Genomic DNA, 18,684 nt, shown 5'->3' on the forward strand with positions numbered 1-18,684 from the left:
CAAGTTAGATATTATTGTAATGTTCCGGACCTTTGCCCGAGGAGATTTTCTCAATCTGGACCTTTTGGAATTTTAATTGAATACCCCTGATCTATAGGTTTCAGACTGTTAGCAAATATGTTAAAGACGCCAACTTGGAATTTCTTTAAAATATTACTGCATTTAGGCATTCTATTTTCTCACAATTTATGGGCCACATGATAAATTGATTAGTCAAGATGTAATAATTTGTTGCAGTCTGAGCTTTTTCTTTTGTTCTTTGGCATTTCCCAGAGATGCCTACAATGCTGAATTAGGGCCATATTAGGGGGAAAAGGGGAAAATAAATGAGAAAAACTCATTAGAAAAAACTAATTTACAAGAAAGAACTCAAAAGAAACTTGAATATTCTCTGAGATTAAAAAGTCATACTAGATAACCTTTAAAAAAACAACACAGGAGAGCCATGAGCAGATTCTACCATTTATTACACATATTACATTCTTAAATAAAAATGCTCCACTTAACAGTTCTTGCATAGATATCTTACAATACCAATTTAGAAAAAGAATTATGAAACAGACCAGTAACAAAAATAAATTTTCTTCTTCCTTAATAAAGAACATTACCATACTAACATCATATAATACAAATAATATTTTAAACACTTTGTACAGCAAAAAATTGTAAGTAAAACAAGAGAACTTAAGATAAAAAAAGTCAACAGAGGTGACGGTACCAGAGGAGAGGAAGGCGAGTGTGGAGTGAAGGTTTATGGAGCAAAGGTTGATATGAAAGGTATCAGAGTAACAGAGCCACTGCAGGACGGGCGAGTCGTGACGTCGTGATGGTAAAAAGAGTCTTCTCTTCTCTTATCCCAGGAAACATATCGTTGTGAACCCTTCGCAGTTACGGTTTGACATCACTGTGATGATAGAATAAGGTGCCAAAACAAAGTTTTCCTGAAACGATGACACTGGATTGGTCACTTCCCCCCACCCCCCCGAATATGTGGCCTGAGGATTGGCACAAAATAAATTTGTCTCCGCCGAGTATTTGTAGTTAGTGTGGGTATTCTCTTTAATGTGAGCCTGACTCATTCCTTTTGATTACAACAGTATGTTACACACCAGATGCATTGCAGAGATTTTGAAGGTTGCATTTAATACGTCTTTACAATAACGTCGATTTGGGCAAGCAAGAGGACCATCTTGCGCATTTATGAAACCTCAAGTTTAACCAAAAGTAGCTGAAAACTTTTGTTTGCCACTTAAACCTGAGGAGATATGAAGGTGTCAGGTGTCTTCTCCATCGTGTCCTAGATCTCTGAAAAGCAGCTGGTGAGCAGCAACATTGGTTGTCAGAACCAACAGGAAGAACATTTAGGAAGGAACTAAGGAATCGTGTTGTCGTTTGATCACGTTGATCGGCGACATGAAGGGTTCTTTGGTTTCTACGAAGTCATAAACAAGACTTAATGGTACCCAAGAACTTTGTTTTAACTGTTTCCTGTTGGGAAGTTATTGTTTATCCCATAAGGGAGTCTCAATAAAATAAAAATGAATCTTTCTAACTCTGTATAAAAGATCCAGGTGCGTAGGTGGACATGCCTCGAAGCTTTCAATAAATGGACTGAAGGAGATCTTTCTTGTTTCACCCCTGAACATTTCTTATCTTGAAAGACGGGCAGATAATTAGTCAGCAACACATCGCAATATTTTCCAGACTTGTTGAGGATTGTCAAATTTTTAAAATATATATATTTGTGAGAGAAATAACACATTTCCCAAGGTGGACGATCTTTGATGCTGTTCTAGTTGAAGCATGTCTTGTTCTGTTTGCACAGGAATTAAAACAAGTTGATCGGCAAAATAAGTAATGCCAAATTCCCTTACTAAGTTTATCTCAAATGCGATACTGTACTGTGCTGTTTGACGGACAAACGGAACATTTTTGATACCAATCCTTTTTTGCACATACTTAGAGGGGTCAAACAACTGGAAAACTCCAAAACGTAGTTCCCAGGTATTAATAATCCTAGGTGGTCTAACTGAGCAGATGAATTGACAGAGATGGAAAAGCACCTACAAGGAGGGGTCGACTGAACTTAAAACTGGACCTACCGACCGGATATTTAGCTGGAAAGGTGGAAAAGATATTGCAGTCTCGACAAAGAACTGCTAAGAGCTCCCAAGCAGCATATAGCTCTTGAGAAAACTCCCTAGTACAGCCGGATATCTGAAGACTTTTAGGCCCCAGAGGGCTCTGACTGCTCGTGGTTTTGGCGGAGAGGGTTTTGAGTGGGTGGAGGTGAAACATACAGACACAAGGACAGGGGTAAAGATCTGTGAATCTCTTATATACTGACACATCAAGCATGGACAAACACAGTAGTTACAGACAGACAGAGTCAGGGATGCCACTGATACCAAGAAAGTTCCAACCAAGTCACAGCATGACTGAATGTTTGCAAAGTACGACATACTCCTCCCAAACGACGGAGATGAAAAAGGCATTTCACTGGAAGCCGATGCATCACACTGGTCTATCGCAAGTGGACCTGTAGTAAATGGTTCTTGGTGGCGAAGAGCATCCTGGACATGTAACGAAATGTTAAGTGGATATTTGACAGAGTGCTCCAATAAACTAAGCTAGCAGTGCGTGCTCATGGAAGTAGTGCGATAGCTAAGTATGATCATGTAGTGCAATGTTTTGCGTGAACTAAAGCAAGTCTATAGAAGCGCTGAAAAGTCTGAGACGGTGCCGTCGCCCCGGTTTTGTTTCACACAGAGAGATCTGTGCGTAAGATCTCCCGCTATTTACAAAAGCTTCCTTCTTCAGGGTGATATGGTAGAAAACTGTGGAGACTGAAGCGTGGTCCCTTTAAAGGACTGTGTCCAAACAACTGGCTGTGGTCAAAGATGATGTCTGAAGGCGGTTGTCTCACTGGGTTTGTTGGTTTGGGGTTCCGAATTCTGCGAGGATGCCAGTAATGACTTTGTCATGACATGCGGACAAGTTTTTCCTCGTGGAGTACGAACTGCTTTCTGACCGCAGACGAACTGCGCTAAAGTTTGTCAACAGTTCACCTTTCGGACGACCTCATTCAGGTGGTTTGGGCGCAGTTTTTTTTGCACTTGAAAAAACTTTGTATTTTTGGGCAAACCATTTCCGCATTCAGACTAACCTGCCAGTGTGTAAGCGTCCACAATAAATCCCAAAGTATAGAACTTCTCCTCTGGATTTATTAACCATTTGATGTTTAGGAATGGTCTCCAGCCCGCCTGTGACTTTGAAATATGACAACAACTATTCGCAGTGTGCTCAGAAGCTAACTTAAAGTAAAGCCTCTTCACTCCTGCCTAGAAGACCATGAGAACATTATTTTACATTTGTGAACAATGAGTTCAGCTCCAGCTGACAGTAGACAAGAGACTGAGAACGTTATGAAGCGCGAAGAGTCGGAGTGTACTGGTAATTAAGATTTAATGGGACGATCATAAGAAAAACAATCCCTCTCCTTCCACCTTGCATCCAACGCTCCTCTTCTGCGTCTCTGCCCTCTCGGCTCTTTCCTCTACATCTACTACATTCACAGCAGTTAACTTGCAAATATGCATATCTTTGGGGCAAAACGTGTAAAGTGTGCATTCAGCATTCCTGCGGCTGATAGTGCATAGACAACTGCTGTGGAAAGAGAGGGAGAGATGGGGTGAGGATGGAGGAAGACAAGCATGGCCCTTTAACTGTGAAGGAAGAGGGAGGGTTTGGAGACACAGAGTGGATTTTATATCTGTAGGGCCTTTGCAGATAAATGGTAATTTATTTTATCCCTAATCCATGAGATAAAACGCACAGGCTGATTTAATGATTTGAATATTCATGCAGGGAACTTCTTTGTTCACATCGTAGTTTAGTCTATGTAACAAACATCTCGCTGTCTCCTGGCATTTCTCAATGCTAACGGGATCTTCTATTTGTTCCACATCAGATCTGTCCACTGGGTACATGGTGCTGGAATCGGTCCGGGCTCAAGGTCCCTGTTGTTTTTTTTTCTCCAGACCACTGAGTTTCCCTGTGACCCAGAGCTATCTCATTAGCTGAACTGCGACTAGAGAAGAGGACCCGGGAGTGCTAATGCTAATCAGAGCTGTGGGACGGCTGCTAGCTGGCCTGGAGGACCCTGAGGGACGACGGAAGACCCGTAGCAACACTGTGACAGAAAACCTGCTTCAACACGAAGGAAGCTAAAGTATTTTTGAAGGGACTTTGAGATCTGTCCGATGTCAAGATGGATTTTACTGAAAGAGAAGAACTGTGAGTTGTATTTGCTGCACGCTCATCTTTGTTGTACGCTCATCTTTGTTGTTCTGGACACAATTGATCAATATGTCATTCCTAAAAAGATTACAGAAATGTCCTGAAAGTGACGCCTTCCTTCGAGTGTACTTTAAGTAACAGTGTGTAGCATTTAAGGGCTCCATTGGCAGAAATGGAATGTAAGTGTTTTTTCAATGCCTTCAAATGAGCCGTTTATTTCTAAATATGGAGCGGTTCCTCTTTACGGAAATGGACGCTATTTTTTTAGACAGGAGCCTAGAACGGACAAACCAAACACTGGCTCTAGATAGGGCAATTCACTTTTTTGCATACCATTGGCAGTTGCCATTGGCCTGTTATTTACATTAGTATGATTGATTTTATCTCCCATTGGCATTCCACGAAGGCCCGTCCTACTCTGCCTCCGATTGGCTAGCAGTCTTTGCCACCTTCTCAGAATTTGTTAAGTTTATTGCTGATGAACAAGATTGGTGGGAGGTTGGTAGGGTTTATCATTTTAATTCAGATGTGGATGTTTTCATGAGGATGGCAGCCTTCTTGTATAGTGCTTGTATATGCACTTTGCCTATATGGATGGAATACAATTAAAAAGTCAGTTGGAGAATTCAATTTTGAATTTGGTGTCATAATTCAAATAAATGTTACATTTAATGTTGATATGGCACATTGATTAACAAGAACATTTAAAAATGGCATGTCATATCAAAAAGGTTGCTAACCCTTGTCCTACACGCTTGGCACACAGGAAGTTTCAGTTGGTGGCAATCTGCAAACTCACCGCTAGATGCCGCCACATCCTACACACTGCACCTTTAAGGCTCATCACTTTCGTTGTTTATTGATTTTTAACCTAGACATATCGTAATCTTTTTAAAAAAACATCAATTTAAATTGTTATTCAATTTCAGCTTTGAGTCACTATGCATGAAAACGTTTGCCACTGCAAGAAGACACTGACTGATCCGATTTTTTTGTAAAGTAGGTCTTCTTGTGCCCTTACCAGCTCAGAAAATACTGTTACTAAACATTTTAGTTTTTATGATGTAAGTGGCATCTTTAAGATCTGATTTACATCCAGATATTTGTATTATTCTTTTTTCCCCCATCTTTGAATAATCTAGTAAATGTCCCTCAGAAAACTACCACTTAAACTAGTCTGGCAGAGAGGAGTCTGATTTTAGCGTCTTTTAATACAAAGTGCAAGTTTTCATCTCTTTTGGCTCAAGTCATCAAGCTCCATGACTTGAAATAATGAATGAATGAATGTATGAACAAATGAGGGGTCTGAACAAAAACCTAATAAACACATTGTTAGCCGTTGCTTAGATTAACAGCATTTTCAAACAGGAAATGCATCAACCAACATTTCTCCCACACATGTTCAGCAGTAAAAAAAAAATCTGTTATCAACCACTTTGCTGAATCACTGCCTCCCTTACAGTATGCCTAATGGGGACACATACATACGTACACATTCATGCAATCAAAAGCCTCACAAAAGTGCTACGATCCCCATCCCTCTATGATTGTACATCCTGTATAGGAGGGCTCCTTATACATCCGGTCGCATGTCTCAACATTTTAGCGTGACTTTGCATCATCCAATCTGAAGAAAAACAACCATCAATAGAGCTTCAGTAACAGAAACCGAACAATGAATTGAAATCAAAAGTGAGACGGTGGATTCATCTCAGATGTGGGTTGCTTTACGTCGTATTTAGCAGAAACAGAGAGTTAGTAGAGAAAAAGCTGCCGCTGGATACAGAGGCCTCATATGGAGGCGGTCTCCCGCTGATCTCCCCTGACCGGGGAGACTCTGCCCGTGGCTAAAGGGCAGTTCCACGCTGGAGGTTTTTGGTATCGATTGTTCGAAGCTGCACCATAAACCCCCTCAAAGGGGAATGTTCTCACTATTTCACCTAATGAAGGCTGGCAAGGTTGACTGGCGCGATGACTGGGCACGCTGGGATGTGAAATCCCCCCGCCAGCTTCAGGGAACCCTACGCCCTCACCCAGCTGCACCAGTCAACAGCAGCGAGTGTTAAAACTGTTTGCATGCGCTACGGGGCATATAGGTGGTGGTGGGCGGATGGAGCAGTGGTGTCAGTGTTGGCGGTATCAGCAATGCCCTGATTGCAAGGAGAGATTCTTTTTTTGTCCTGCAACCATTAGGTGAAGGAAGCAGGCGTTGTGGATATGTGCTCGCCACAGTTTTATATAATTTATCATTTTATACATTGGACATTTTAGCATTAAGGGTTTACATTCAGTTCACAGATAAAAGTCAATTGAGAAAACACCCCAGCAGGCCATGTGTGTTTTTTGAAGACATGCTCATAAACACTCGCTCACAACAAGAAGTTGGAAAACGACAGTCCTACATCCCTTGTGGCAGTTGTACCACAGATGTATAATAAGACCTTAAGATCCAGATCTTATAATACATCCATGTCTTGCACGCATTGCCCCAAGCTAGCTAGTTGGCTTCGTGTTACTAGCTAGCAAGCTAGCAAACGGCTGTTAGCAAACCATCCCACAGGCCTTTGGCATCAACAAGTATTTTATTCACTTCCTTGATGTGCTAATTAGAATGCCAAAATTAAATTTGGCACAGAGATTTAATTTGCTACCTTGAGGTGTTCAAATTAATTTCATTGATATATCACCAACATGAATGCAGGGGGTTACCACAAGACTCAATCCTCAACAACAATATATATGTTATGGGAAAGAAGTTTGAGGAGCTTGTGATCCCAATGACAGTTTGTCTATATGAAAATCTATTTTTTTTAAATAACTGTTTTCCACAAATGTTTCTGTCGATTTAGTCACTTTTTTCACTGGACTTTCAATTATTGGAAAACTGATTTCCCAGATTTCCAGGTCAAGACATTCAAATTCACTGTACACGAGAGGCAGGGTAGAAAAGTATATGAGGATTATTGGCATGTTTTCAACATGCTTTGCAAAAAAAGACCTGCTGCAATTGTTTTACTTCTATTTATTATTCGACGAAAGCAGTGGTTTATACCCTCAATCATAACCAACGACGTTACCGGAATCTCTGAAGCGAAAGCGCTGCTTAAATGAGGCACAAACTGTAGCGAGGGATATGTGGGTGATTGCTGGACCCGAGAACAAGGTGATTTGTCACTTCAAAGGATTTGGAATCGTTTGTTACCTCCAGCCGAGAGCTAAGATACTCTTCTACTAAACAACAGTTGCTAAATTCCTACTGTGAAAAAAGATCTGGGAGCAGAACATATAATTCCAGGAAGAGTGTGTGTGTGTGTGTCTGTGTGTGTACATGAGCTCGTGTGTGTGTTCGCAATAAAGCCTGCCATGCAGTGTTTTGTTTTCCAACTCTGTTCATTCGTTTAATAATTATTTTCCGAAATCTTATTAGTCTTATCTCAAGATGAGCCGTGAGCAAAGAAACCGCAGTGTAAGTCTGTGTGTTGACGGAGTATGTGTTCTTGTTCTCTATACAATGTGTTAGCGCGAGACAGAAGTGTTTTTTGTGTCATTTTTTTTTTCCAAGTCTTTTTATGAGTTTTTTTTTTCTTTGAATTCATTTTTTTTCAGCTGTAGAAAAGAAAAGAAAAAAAGCACAGATAACATTGAAAAAAAAAAAAGTCAGTGCAGTCAATGTTTACGAAAACAGGCAAATTCGACCGGGCTGACGTGACCGTGTCTGTTCGGCACCGCCACACAAAGGTTTCGGCTGGTGCCTTGAGTCCCACGCAAGTGAGCAAAAAGCTGCTCCTCAGCCTCCGCTCGTGCCCCGCAGTGCTGCCCGGCGAGATGAGATCTCGGGAGTCTGTGAAAGGGCTCCATGACGACTCTCAGAATCAACAAAAAAAGCATAAAAAGAAGAAGAGAAAACAGGTTTTCCATTTTTCCAGCGAGTCCTCCGCCTGACTCCGGTAAGAGTGCGAGACCACAAAGGGTCATGCAAAGGGTTTCGCTTTTCAGCTGGAGTGAATCGCGGGGCAGAAAGAGCAGCGCTGAAAAAAACAAAGAAACCTGAAGACCTCTCCGCTTTTATTTTAGTCCAAAAAAGTACAAATCCCTTTTCTGAGTGTTGGTATGATTCTTTTTTTTTTTTGTTCATCCACTGGTTGCTTACAGACTGAAGAAACAGAGCCGGTGCACATGGGGATTAAAAGACCAACAACGCTCTCCTTCTCATCCCACACATTCGGTTGAAGTCATTTTAAAGATTTTTTTTTTCTTTTCTTTTTCCTCAAACACAATTCAGTGAGTTTTAAGACGTTTTCTCCAAGAGACAAAAAAAGAACAAAGTGTCATTCTTTGCAATAACCACAATAAGAATAATTATCGTCCTCTAAGTAGAAAAAAAGGGAAGAAAGTGTCGCTGCGCATTTCTGTCAGATGTCCTGCGGAGGCGGCAGGCGTTTCTGCGTAGGTGAGAGATGCAAACACCCACCGGAGGAGAGCCTGAGAGCTGACCAACCAGGCCCCATGGGTGCACCGAAAAACACCCAGCGTCCGAGCCCTGATTGTCAACTATGCTGGAAGTCAATCTTGACAGTCTCTCTCCTGCAGATTGGTTGTTGTTTTCTTCACATAGATTACTGAAGCTGACTGCGGCAGATGATGGTTTCTGATGTTCTGTGTATGAGAAATATTGAAAAAACAATGAAAAAAGTTGAGTATTTGATTTCAAAAGCCGGTAAAGCACTAACAACTGACTATATGGATATTTAAAGTTTCCCCACTGAACTATCTCTTTACCTAAAGTGTTCTTTATAGTTGAAACACACTGACTACAGAGAAAGAAAAAAAGCGGCGTAATGTTTTGATCAAGTAAGATAAGTATATGTTGGTTTGGCAGTGTCCAAGCCCCCAGAGCCACACGAGAGAGCTGGGGTTTACCGGGATGATGCATTCAAAGACGGGTTTGTTGGTCGTTCACTATTGCAAGTGTGTAGTTTTAAAGAAAAAAACAACAATCTAGCTACTCCTCGTGTCCCTCCAGCCGCCGCCTCTATGGAGAGGGCCGTCGTTGCATTTGATCTTCGCAGCACTCTCAGATGGATGCACCGCCCCGCAGGCGTTATGGCTGCCGGCTGGTTTATGGACGGGGTGAACGAGGCGGGCAGTTGGTAGCTTGAGTGCCCATCCTTCTCTCCTCCTATTTCCTCCTCCTCCTCCTCCTATTTCTCCTCTTGCTTCTTCCACCTTCTCCCTCTCCTTTTCTTTTTGCCCTCAGATGTGCCTCTTCATGTGCAGGGCCAGGTGGTCCGACCGAGAGAAACACCTGCAGAGAGAAATGGAGAACGCACGTCAATCCAACACCCTGAATAGCATGAAACATGCACGGAAAATACAGGAAAAGGAGACATAGAAACATTTTAAGCTGAACATGTATTAATGCTTGGAAAGTGAAAAAGAAAACAGAACACAGCAGACTTATTTAAAAAAAATTTAAATAACAATAAACAGTAAAGAAAGCAGCCTTTATACATCTAAAAGCCTGCTGCCAATTTAAAGAGGTGCAAAAGCACAATTTGAAAAGATAACCAGAATACATCAGGCAAGTGTTACTGGTCAATGCCCCCCCTGATCTACCCACTGGCTCTGTATATATCTTGGTAACTCTCCATTATCCCAGGTCCCTTGAACCCCACACCGGCTACATGTATTAGCTGGAAATGTTCCACACTCCCAGCCTCCCTACTTTACACGTTGGCCCTGTGTTTACTGGGAACTGCTCGGCTCACTCCATGGCTCTGTGTATACTCGTCAGTCCCACGCCCCCTGAACCCTCCACCGTGCACTCTGGTTTAAACACAAGTGAACATTTACGTAGTATTTTCAAGGTGGTGGAAACATACATATATATGCAGAGTTGGCATTATGTTAGTTGAGAATCTAAGTGACCTGTGATTAGGGCTGGGTATTAAAAAGGATTAAAAAATGACAATGCCAGTGCCATTACCAGTACCTTTAAAGTAATACCGATACCAAAAAAATACTTAATTTGATGCCCAGCTGTGTGTATATCACTGGCTAACTAATTTCCACTGCGCTTCACAGCGTTCATACAGTCGTTACCCACGCTGTCAGGACTGCGTTGTTGTCACCCTATGGTTCCCCCTTAGGTTAAAATGGTTAGCTCTGTCAGCACTCTTGCCATCGCTGGCACAGTTAGCACTGTTAGCTGCTAGCCATTGGCTCAGACATCACCGTGTGCAGAGCCATGAAAATGGTCATATATTTCCCAGATCTGGGCACAGAAAGTTACAATTGAAGGTATCAGTAGACTGGAGAAGTTTCGATACTACTTGGCACTGGGTTGTTTCGGTCGATACCTTAGCCCAGCCCTACCAGTGATGCACGCACTAACTACACAAGCTAACTAGCTAATGTGTAACATTAAGACAATTATTAGCTAGTCTCTCATTCCAGGTTTAGTTATAACTCTGGACTAATGCAAGATGGAAAGCAATGGATCGACACTGACAACAAAATACCGATTAGCTTGGCATACTGCATACTCAGTCAAGCCATAGTAAAAATAATCATTTATTATTGAAAATGTATGAAAGAAAATATGGGGGATTCAGTTTGAACGGGCTTGAATGCAGCGGAAATAAATATAATAATGGTATTAATTAGGGCCCGAGCACCGACGTAGTCGGAGCGGAGGACCTATTGTTTTTCGATTGTTTATTATTATTATTATTATTCTTATTCTTAGTGTTTCGTCGCAAAAAGGAGGTGCTTGGGATACTGGGAAAATGTCGAAATTTGGCACGCAAGCCAGAATTTGCGAAAATTGCAGTCTGATTGGGGTGTCCAACTGCGGTATGAAATATTGGCTCGATAGCGCCCCCTGTTGAGTAGCCCCAACATTGGGTTTCACCTAGCTGTATGAAATTTGGTAGGTATGTGGAACGTGATGAGACGCACAAAAAAATCCTCTTGGAGTTTTTCATTAAACCAAACAGGAAGTTGGCCATTTTGACTTTTATGACGTTTTTTGACCATTTCAAGGCGTCATACTTTAACGAACTCCTCCCAGAGATTTGACCCGATTGACTTCAGATTCGGTCAGTATGCTCTTGAGACCTTGGCAGTGAAAAGTTACTCAAAGATCAAAAAGTTATCGAACTATGTGTCCATGGCGTGGCGTCAAAAAAACACCATTCGCCGCGAAACAGGAAGTTGTTGTAACTCGGCCGTACATTGTTGAATCTGCTCCAAATCTCTCATATGTCATAACATCCTGACCCGGAACACATCTATGTAATAATTTAGAATCATATTAATAGCGCCACCTAGTGGCAACTGGAAGTTGTAAGTTGTGTACTTTGACATCCTGCTCCTCACAGATGAATCAGATCCTTCTAAAATGTTGTCAGAACAGCCTTAAGACCTTGATAATGCTTCATTGTGAAAATTGTAATAAGTTGTTGAAGGGTGGCGACGTGGCGGCTCGCCGAATTTCGATCCTTCGCCATGAACGAATAAACTGATGTAACTCAACTCCACATCATCAGATCTTTACCAGATTGCACATGTTTGATTAGACTCCCGGCCTGAAGACATCTGCAGGCCAATTTTGAATCATAGTCATAGCGCCACCTACTGGTAACAGGAACTTAAAGTCTTTATACTTTGGCTTGTTTCTCTTAGTAGGTAAATCAAATCAACATCAAATTACTTCCACACAAATGTAAGAAGTTCATAATACCAGTTCATGAAGCTTTTGATGTTTCGTCGAACACCGTTGCCGTGGCGATGCAGTCTTCGCCGTTAACAACGAAGGTCACTTTGAGAGGCTAAAAATGCTCGAAACATAAGCAAACTTGGCAAGCAGATTACAAGCCCAAAATGTAGTTATGGAATATGATTTTATTGGTTCAGAGTGGCAAATCGGCTCAATAGCGCCCCCTACAAAATGTCGACGAAGCAGCCCTCGCAGTATGTTTGACCTAGATGTATGAAATTTGGTAGGAACATGTATCACATATGGACTTAAATAAAAGTCTCTTGGGGCCATACTCTAAACCCAACCGGAAGTCAGCCATTTTGAATTTTTTATGAATTTCTAGTGTCGTTTTTGTCATTTCCAGGCGCTGCACTTTAACGAACTCCTAGGTAATTAATCAGATCAACTTCAAATTTGGTCGGTACAGTCTAAAGACCGTTGTGATGAAAAGTTACTCAAAGCTTGTTGTTTCGTGAAAAGCTGTTGCCGTGGCGACGCATTCTTCACCATGAAAAATTAAGGTGTTTTTGAGAGGCTAGGCATGCTCAAAACATAAGCAAACTTGGCATACACATTTAAAGCCCAAAATGTAGTTATATAATATGATTTTATTGGTTCAGAGTGGCAAATCGGCTCAATAGCGCCCCCTACAAAATTTCAACGAAGCAGCCCTCGCTGTACGTTTCACATAGATTTACAAAATTTGGTAGGCACATGTATCACATGTGGACTTAAAATAAAGTCTCTTGGGACCATGCTCTAAACCCAACCGGAAGTCAGCCATTTTGAATTTTGTATGAATTTCTCGTGTTTGTTTTCCATTTCCAGGTGCTGTACTACGAACTCCTCCTAGGGAATTAATCCGATCAGCTTAGAATTTGGTCAGAACAATCTAAAGACCTTAGAGATTAAAAGTTACTAAAAGCTTTAAGTTTCATCGAACGACATGGATATGGTGTGACGGCCATTTTACATGGTTCACCATCATCCATCAAGCTGTTGTAACTCGACTGTACTTTGTCAAAACTGTCCCAAACTTGACATGCTTGTTGACTGTCATGTCTTTAGGACTTCTGCATGCCAATATTAACTCATAGTCATAGCGCCACCTACTGATAAGCATGGACGTAAGCAGGATTCTATAATTACAGTGGCCCAAACACTGAACTTATTGAAAGGGTTTGTGGGCACACCATGAGAAAAAGACTTCTCTGATCTAAATATGTGCAAACTAAGATGCTTGGAGAGCAAAAGTTAGATAACAGTGGATTCTCAAACCATGTCCGTGGGCATTAGTATAAATGATCTGTCCAGAGCTTCTTCATGACAATCAGGTAAAATGTTACAATGAATGCTTCACACTACAATCTAAAGTCACAGAAGAACTTAAAATGAAAACAGTGTTAAATTAAAGTGTTCAAGTAACAGCAAATGGCACTACCGTTTTGTTAACTTTCATGTAAGTCCAAATATAATCAGCAGGACACTGCAGGGAGTTGAACCCCATCCCAGTAAACTGACAGTCTGTTATGTTACAAACACTGAAACGCATTCACACACATTTATTTTCTTAATGATCTTAACAGGCTTACATTTATGATTGTATCGGATGTACACTCAAAACATTTGAGGCTTAAGACCTGGCAACATGATCTTGCTACGCTGCTGGTCTACGCAGGAAATATCATCTCACTCGTGCACGCAGTGTATGATGGTCACAGAAATGCATGGCCAGAGTCCTGCTAGTACCCTCGACGTGCGTGAAGTTGTGAGGGCCCGATCAATGCTGCTCGCAGCTTTAATTTATAATTGTATTGCAGCAGTATAATACACTGGGGTGTCAGGTGTGACCCTGTGGCAGGAGGGCCCCTTATGCAGAATTTTGCAAAGCTGAAAGGTAAGAGAATTATCTCAACATGTATAGGAGAGCTGACGGCTTAAAACACAAATGTATGAATGCAGAGAACTGCAGAGATTTTCAACCTCTTCATTATAAATGACAGTGAACTTCAATAGTCTTACTATTATGTCACACCAGTGAAACCCAAACGTAGAGATGAATACGGGCCAATTCAGGCTCAGTGACTTCCTAAATACGACTCAAACACGACCATAAATCACAGCCAGACCTCCACAGCTCTGCAGTCGGTCCTCGAGCTCCGAGTACAATACTATTGTAGAAACTAATTAGATATGCATCGTGAACAGGGACACTAATGCAGACAGGCTGGCAGTACTCTCTGATGCCGGGCAATTTAACTCAGCAGTGACTGCACCGGGTGTGAGAGAGAGACATAAAACCAGGTGCTGGTTGATGAGTAATATAAGAATCGCAATGTCACGAGCGTTTTAATTTAATTACACTATTAAAGCTGAACATTCCCAATAAAAATGAATCGCAAATGATATGACTAAAGGAGAGGCAAAACAAAATGTGGGCAAGGATAAAATGAGAAATTAAAAATTCAATTTGCCAGAGGCTTTATTCATTATTAATTAGTCAGGGCTATTCTATGTGTGTGTGTGTGTGTTTAGGCAGGCTATCCAGATGCAAGTAGACAGAGCTCAACACTCAAAAGTACAATAGAAAGTTTTGCACACTGCAGCAAACTCTTCGGTCTCTCAGATGGTTCCTTCTCCTTATATCAGTCTTCAGATCCTGCAGGAAACTTCATTGAGCATTCAGTAATTAGGGTGCAACGTCACATTGAGTTGGAAAATTTAAGAAACCGGTTAAAAATGTTTAACTCGAGCAAGAAGTTGTCCTCACAAATTCATCTGAAAGGAGATCTTTGACCAGCCTAAAGTCCTGTGCATAAACCTGTGAGTGCTATATTCAGATATATTCTGCACATGTCCAGTCGAACAAATCTCAGCTGTTTAAGCCTATGACATCATCAGCCTAATTGATGCTGCTGAGCAATGACCAAAAAAAAGAGTGCTTAAAACAGTAAAATAGGCCTCTGTTTTTAGTCTTCAAATATTGCCCACTAGCTGTAATAATAGGTTTCACAACATTACCCACATGTTGCAATGTTTACCGCAACCTGTATGACCAAGTGTTACAGCATTTATCGCAACGATTTCATACCATTCACTACGTTAATCATATGTTGCAACGTTATCCGTGACCATTTCACATGTTAACCACTTGTTATTACGCTAACCGCAATCGCTTCACAACATTAATCACGTGTTACAACTTTAACCGCGACTGTTACGCAACGTTACCCATGTGTTACAACGGGAATCGTGTGTTACAACGTTAGCCGCGACCGTTTCACCCAGTAAACCACTTGTTCCAACATTTACCGCGACAGTTTCACAACATTAATTACGTGTTACGTTAACCGCCTTGTTTCACTTTATTAAGCACGCGGAAACGTTCTGCGGTATGATACCGTATGATACCAGAGGCTTCTGCCCAAGCTGCAAAATATGATGTGTAGGGGTGTCGTACACAGTTTACACAAGTAAAACAAAAGTTACAGACGTCTAAAACATACATTTTTTGAAAACCGGAAACGCTTTTGTGTTTCAGTATTGACAGCTTCTAGGATATTAGTTAAAAACACAAAGTGTGGGCAGAACCCCCTTTGACATTTGAAATTTCAGAAGTTTTCAGATTTCAACGTACATGATGTAAGTGTACAGTTGAACTTTGCTCTCATCCCTGTTGTCTGTGATCTAGCGTGGCCATGTCGTACCTACTGTACACCTTCACCAATCTGTGTGTGTGTGGCTGGACAGATGGCCATGCCAGTTACTGTGTCACTGCTGGGGCGCGGAGCAGCCAGACCAGCTGGTACCCCCCCATACACACACACTCCTCCTTCCCATTTGCCACTTCCCCTCCTCTAAACTCTCCCTTCTCCTCCTCACTTCTTTTTGTCCTCCTCCTCATCACTCCTCCTCCTTCCAGAAACATCGGGGGGTCCCCGCTTGATTAGGCAGGATTAATGACAGACTGCAGAGTGTGCGTGTGTGCGTGTGTGTGTGTGTGCGGGTGTGTTTCCCCAGGAGAAATTGTGTCAGATTGAACAGCCTATCTAATGTTAACCTCTCCATGGCTGCCACTTTTTGCCATTCTCATGGTAATATTTTAGTGGGCTCCACCCACCACAGATGTGTGTGTGTGTGTACGTGCATGTGTGTGTACTACTGTAAAGATACATCCTGGTTATGTTAAGCATGTTTCCATTCACTTTGTAATTTGAGCATCAAAAAGCCTCTAGGGCTACCCTAAAGGGATACTGGAAATATGTAAACAAGACTATAGATGCTTTCAGACAATGAGTATTTTGAATAACGGCAGCACAAGGCTGCAGCTATTCACCTTTAATCTCATTACGCAGCTAAATAGAGCCAATTGTAGTTTAAAATAAAGGAAATGTTTAGAAATATGACACGATTATACGTCTATACTTATTTTATTTTATATAAATAGATAAATATTTGACACGTGCACATTCATCTGCATGTACTGTCTGCGCTGCTGTGACACAGAGCTGGTTGAAAATCGGCCAAGTTTCCCTTGATTGAGTTTGACCTCAGCCACATTGTTTGGGAAATGAAAACAAAGCTTTTGGCCCACTTATATCCAAACACACATCTCTTCCTGCTCTCTGCTCCGTTAGTTCCAGTTGCCCCAAAGTCTTGCTTGATTGGAATCATTTTTTGTAAACGCCCCTGAGTGCAGGATGAGTCATCAAATATTTGAAATCATTCAACCCTAAGTAGTTCTGTTGCCTAAACGTAACTTCCTGTGGAGACGGAAGTTTATTTTGAAAAGACCCTATGCACGCAACGAACGTAAATTGACACGCCGTCCCTTGCCACGTCCAAAATTGTCACTAGAGGGGTTCGTAGAGCGGCATAGTTTGAAGCTTCAGAGCAGTGAGAATGCGTTGGCTGTGATTGGATGTTCCTCACTGAAATGCCCCTCGGAAGTTGTAGTTTACTTCTCGCTGCACATTTTTGTGTACACCGACGCTGATATTTTTCTAACACGGATGTTCATGCTTTGCAGTGATGATTCTATCTAGGAGAGTTTCACGAGAACTCCAACTGCAAGTCAGCAACACTGTCAATGCAGAAAATGAACATTTATGCTCAGAAATACCTTCAGTACTTTGATGTACGCAGTTACAATGCATGTTATGCCTGTGTCATTGTTACATCTGGACCTTTAAATGTTCACGTTTGACTTTGCGTCTAAGCGTCTTTGCATTCTGCACGCGCGCGTGTGTGTGTGTGTGTGTGTATGTCGAGTCTCCGCACACTGCGTTTGTGTGTGAGCCAAGAAGGAGCTAATACAGTCCCAGCTCTCAGCCAGGATTAGAAGCTTCCAGCAGGTTTCTGGAGGGGTTTATGTCTAAAACCCAAACTAGAGGGAACCCGCTACAGCCAATTACACTGTCTCTAGGGCAAACGCGCGTGTGTGTGTGATGTTCACCAGAAAAGGTAGTGCGGGCACACACACATACAGAGAGTGTGTATGTTAAAGTGGAGCTGGCATCTGGTGCCAGTCAATTAGCTGTGACCAGTCTGCCAAGAGCCAGAATCCATTTAACTGCCAGCACAGGGGCATGAGTAAGCACACGCACACACACACTCTACCTCCAGGACCAAACAGAGACGCTGTGACGTCCCTGGCTTTTGTCCACAGGGAGATTTAGTTAGCTTTCATTTTGAAACACACACCGCATCATCTTTTTTTCTTTTTCTGCCTTTGTTTTCCACCGAGGTCAAACTGCGGCAGACATGACTGGGTGAAGAAAAACGCAGTGATGCAGGATCAAGAAGTAAAATCTTCCACCACGTGCAGCATGAATCGAAAGCCAATAAGAAGCCAATAATAAAATATTTTTTAAATACATTCCTATGGCTGGCAAAAAACAAAACGTGAATCCATTTTGTATTTAAATTCAACTAAACATTCCTAATCGTTAAATTGACTACACCGCAAGCTACATGCTTGAACCTTTATGGTCCAGATAAGAATTCCCCTGAGCTCCTCCTTTCCTCAACTGTCATTAAGAAAATGATCAAGTCTCTTCTAAACTTCAAACTAACTAATTTCCAGTGTTTTGTCTCGAAAAGTGAAGGACTTTTATTCCCTGTGAGTAAAACAAGAGACTTGAACTGAACCGAAGTGCCACATGAGATGCGTGTAGCGCGAATCCTGAATGAAAACAAACGTTGTTTGATTCATCATTCGTTGGATCCTTTGTGCCAACTGCCTTTTGCCTCAGATGCATTATCAAGAAATGCACAACAAAAGAAAAACTGTTGCCCATGCGATGATGCAGCCCCCCCCCCCCCTCCACCCCACTATTGATTTAAAGGAGAAGCATGAAAGAGCTGCGCAAATGAAAATACGCCTATTTGCCGTCTTACCAGATGTCAGTTTGATCGTCTTTCATTTTCCGGGGTGTTCAATGCAGAGACAGGCTAGGTGATGTATTTATCCTAGCTCAGCACAGTCATCTCATTTGTGTATCTTACACACACATTCACTGTGGATTAATGAGATGTTAGCTAACCGTTGGAGCTACAAGAGCCTGTGGCAGTTTTCAGCTTTGTACACATATATATATGTATATACATATATATATATATAT

At 41.7% G+C, this 18,684-nt stretch overlaps 1 protein-coding gene across 6 annotated transcripts in view; it reads right to left on the reverse strand.

Annotated features, from left to right (window-relative positions):
• The window catches only part of klf7b (Kruppel like factor 7b), a 141,448-nt gene that overhangs the window by 57,630 nt on the left and 65,134 nt on the right, over positions 1 to 18,684 (reverse strand). Inside the window, exons 4-5 of one of the 6 annotated variants that reach the window (XR_004213558.1) lie at positions 9,079 to 9,604; positions 7,112 to 8,955 (exon numbers count right to left, since the gene is read on the reverse strand). The exons of 4 other annotated variants lie outside the window; for them this stretch is intronic. Coding sequence is in view for 1 of the 2 variants with exons in the window: in XM_031870144.1 (XP_031726004.1) it covers positions 9,553 to 9,604 (52 nt within the window). In the remaining variant the exon portion in view is untranslated. Of the gene's footprint in view, positions 1 to 7,111; positions 9,605 to 18,684 lie in introns of those variants that run through there. One more of the 6 variants, XM_031870144.1, reaches the window with a different exon arrangement.

Source organism: Anarrhichthys ocellatus, unplaced genomic scaffold (assembly GCF_004355925.1).
Source record: "Anarrhichthys ocellatus isolate YVR2014 unplaced genomic scaffold, GSC_Weel_1.0 scaffold51, whole genome shotgun sequence".
NCBI lineage: Eukaryota > Metazoa > Chordata > Actinopteri > Perciformes > Anarhichadidae > Anarrhichthys > Anarrhichthys ocellatus.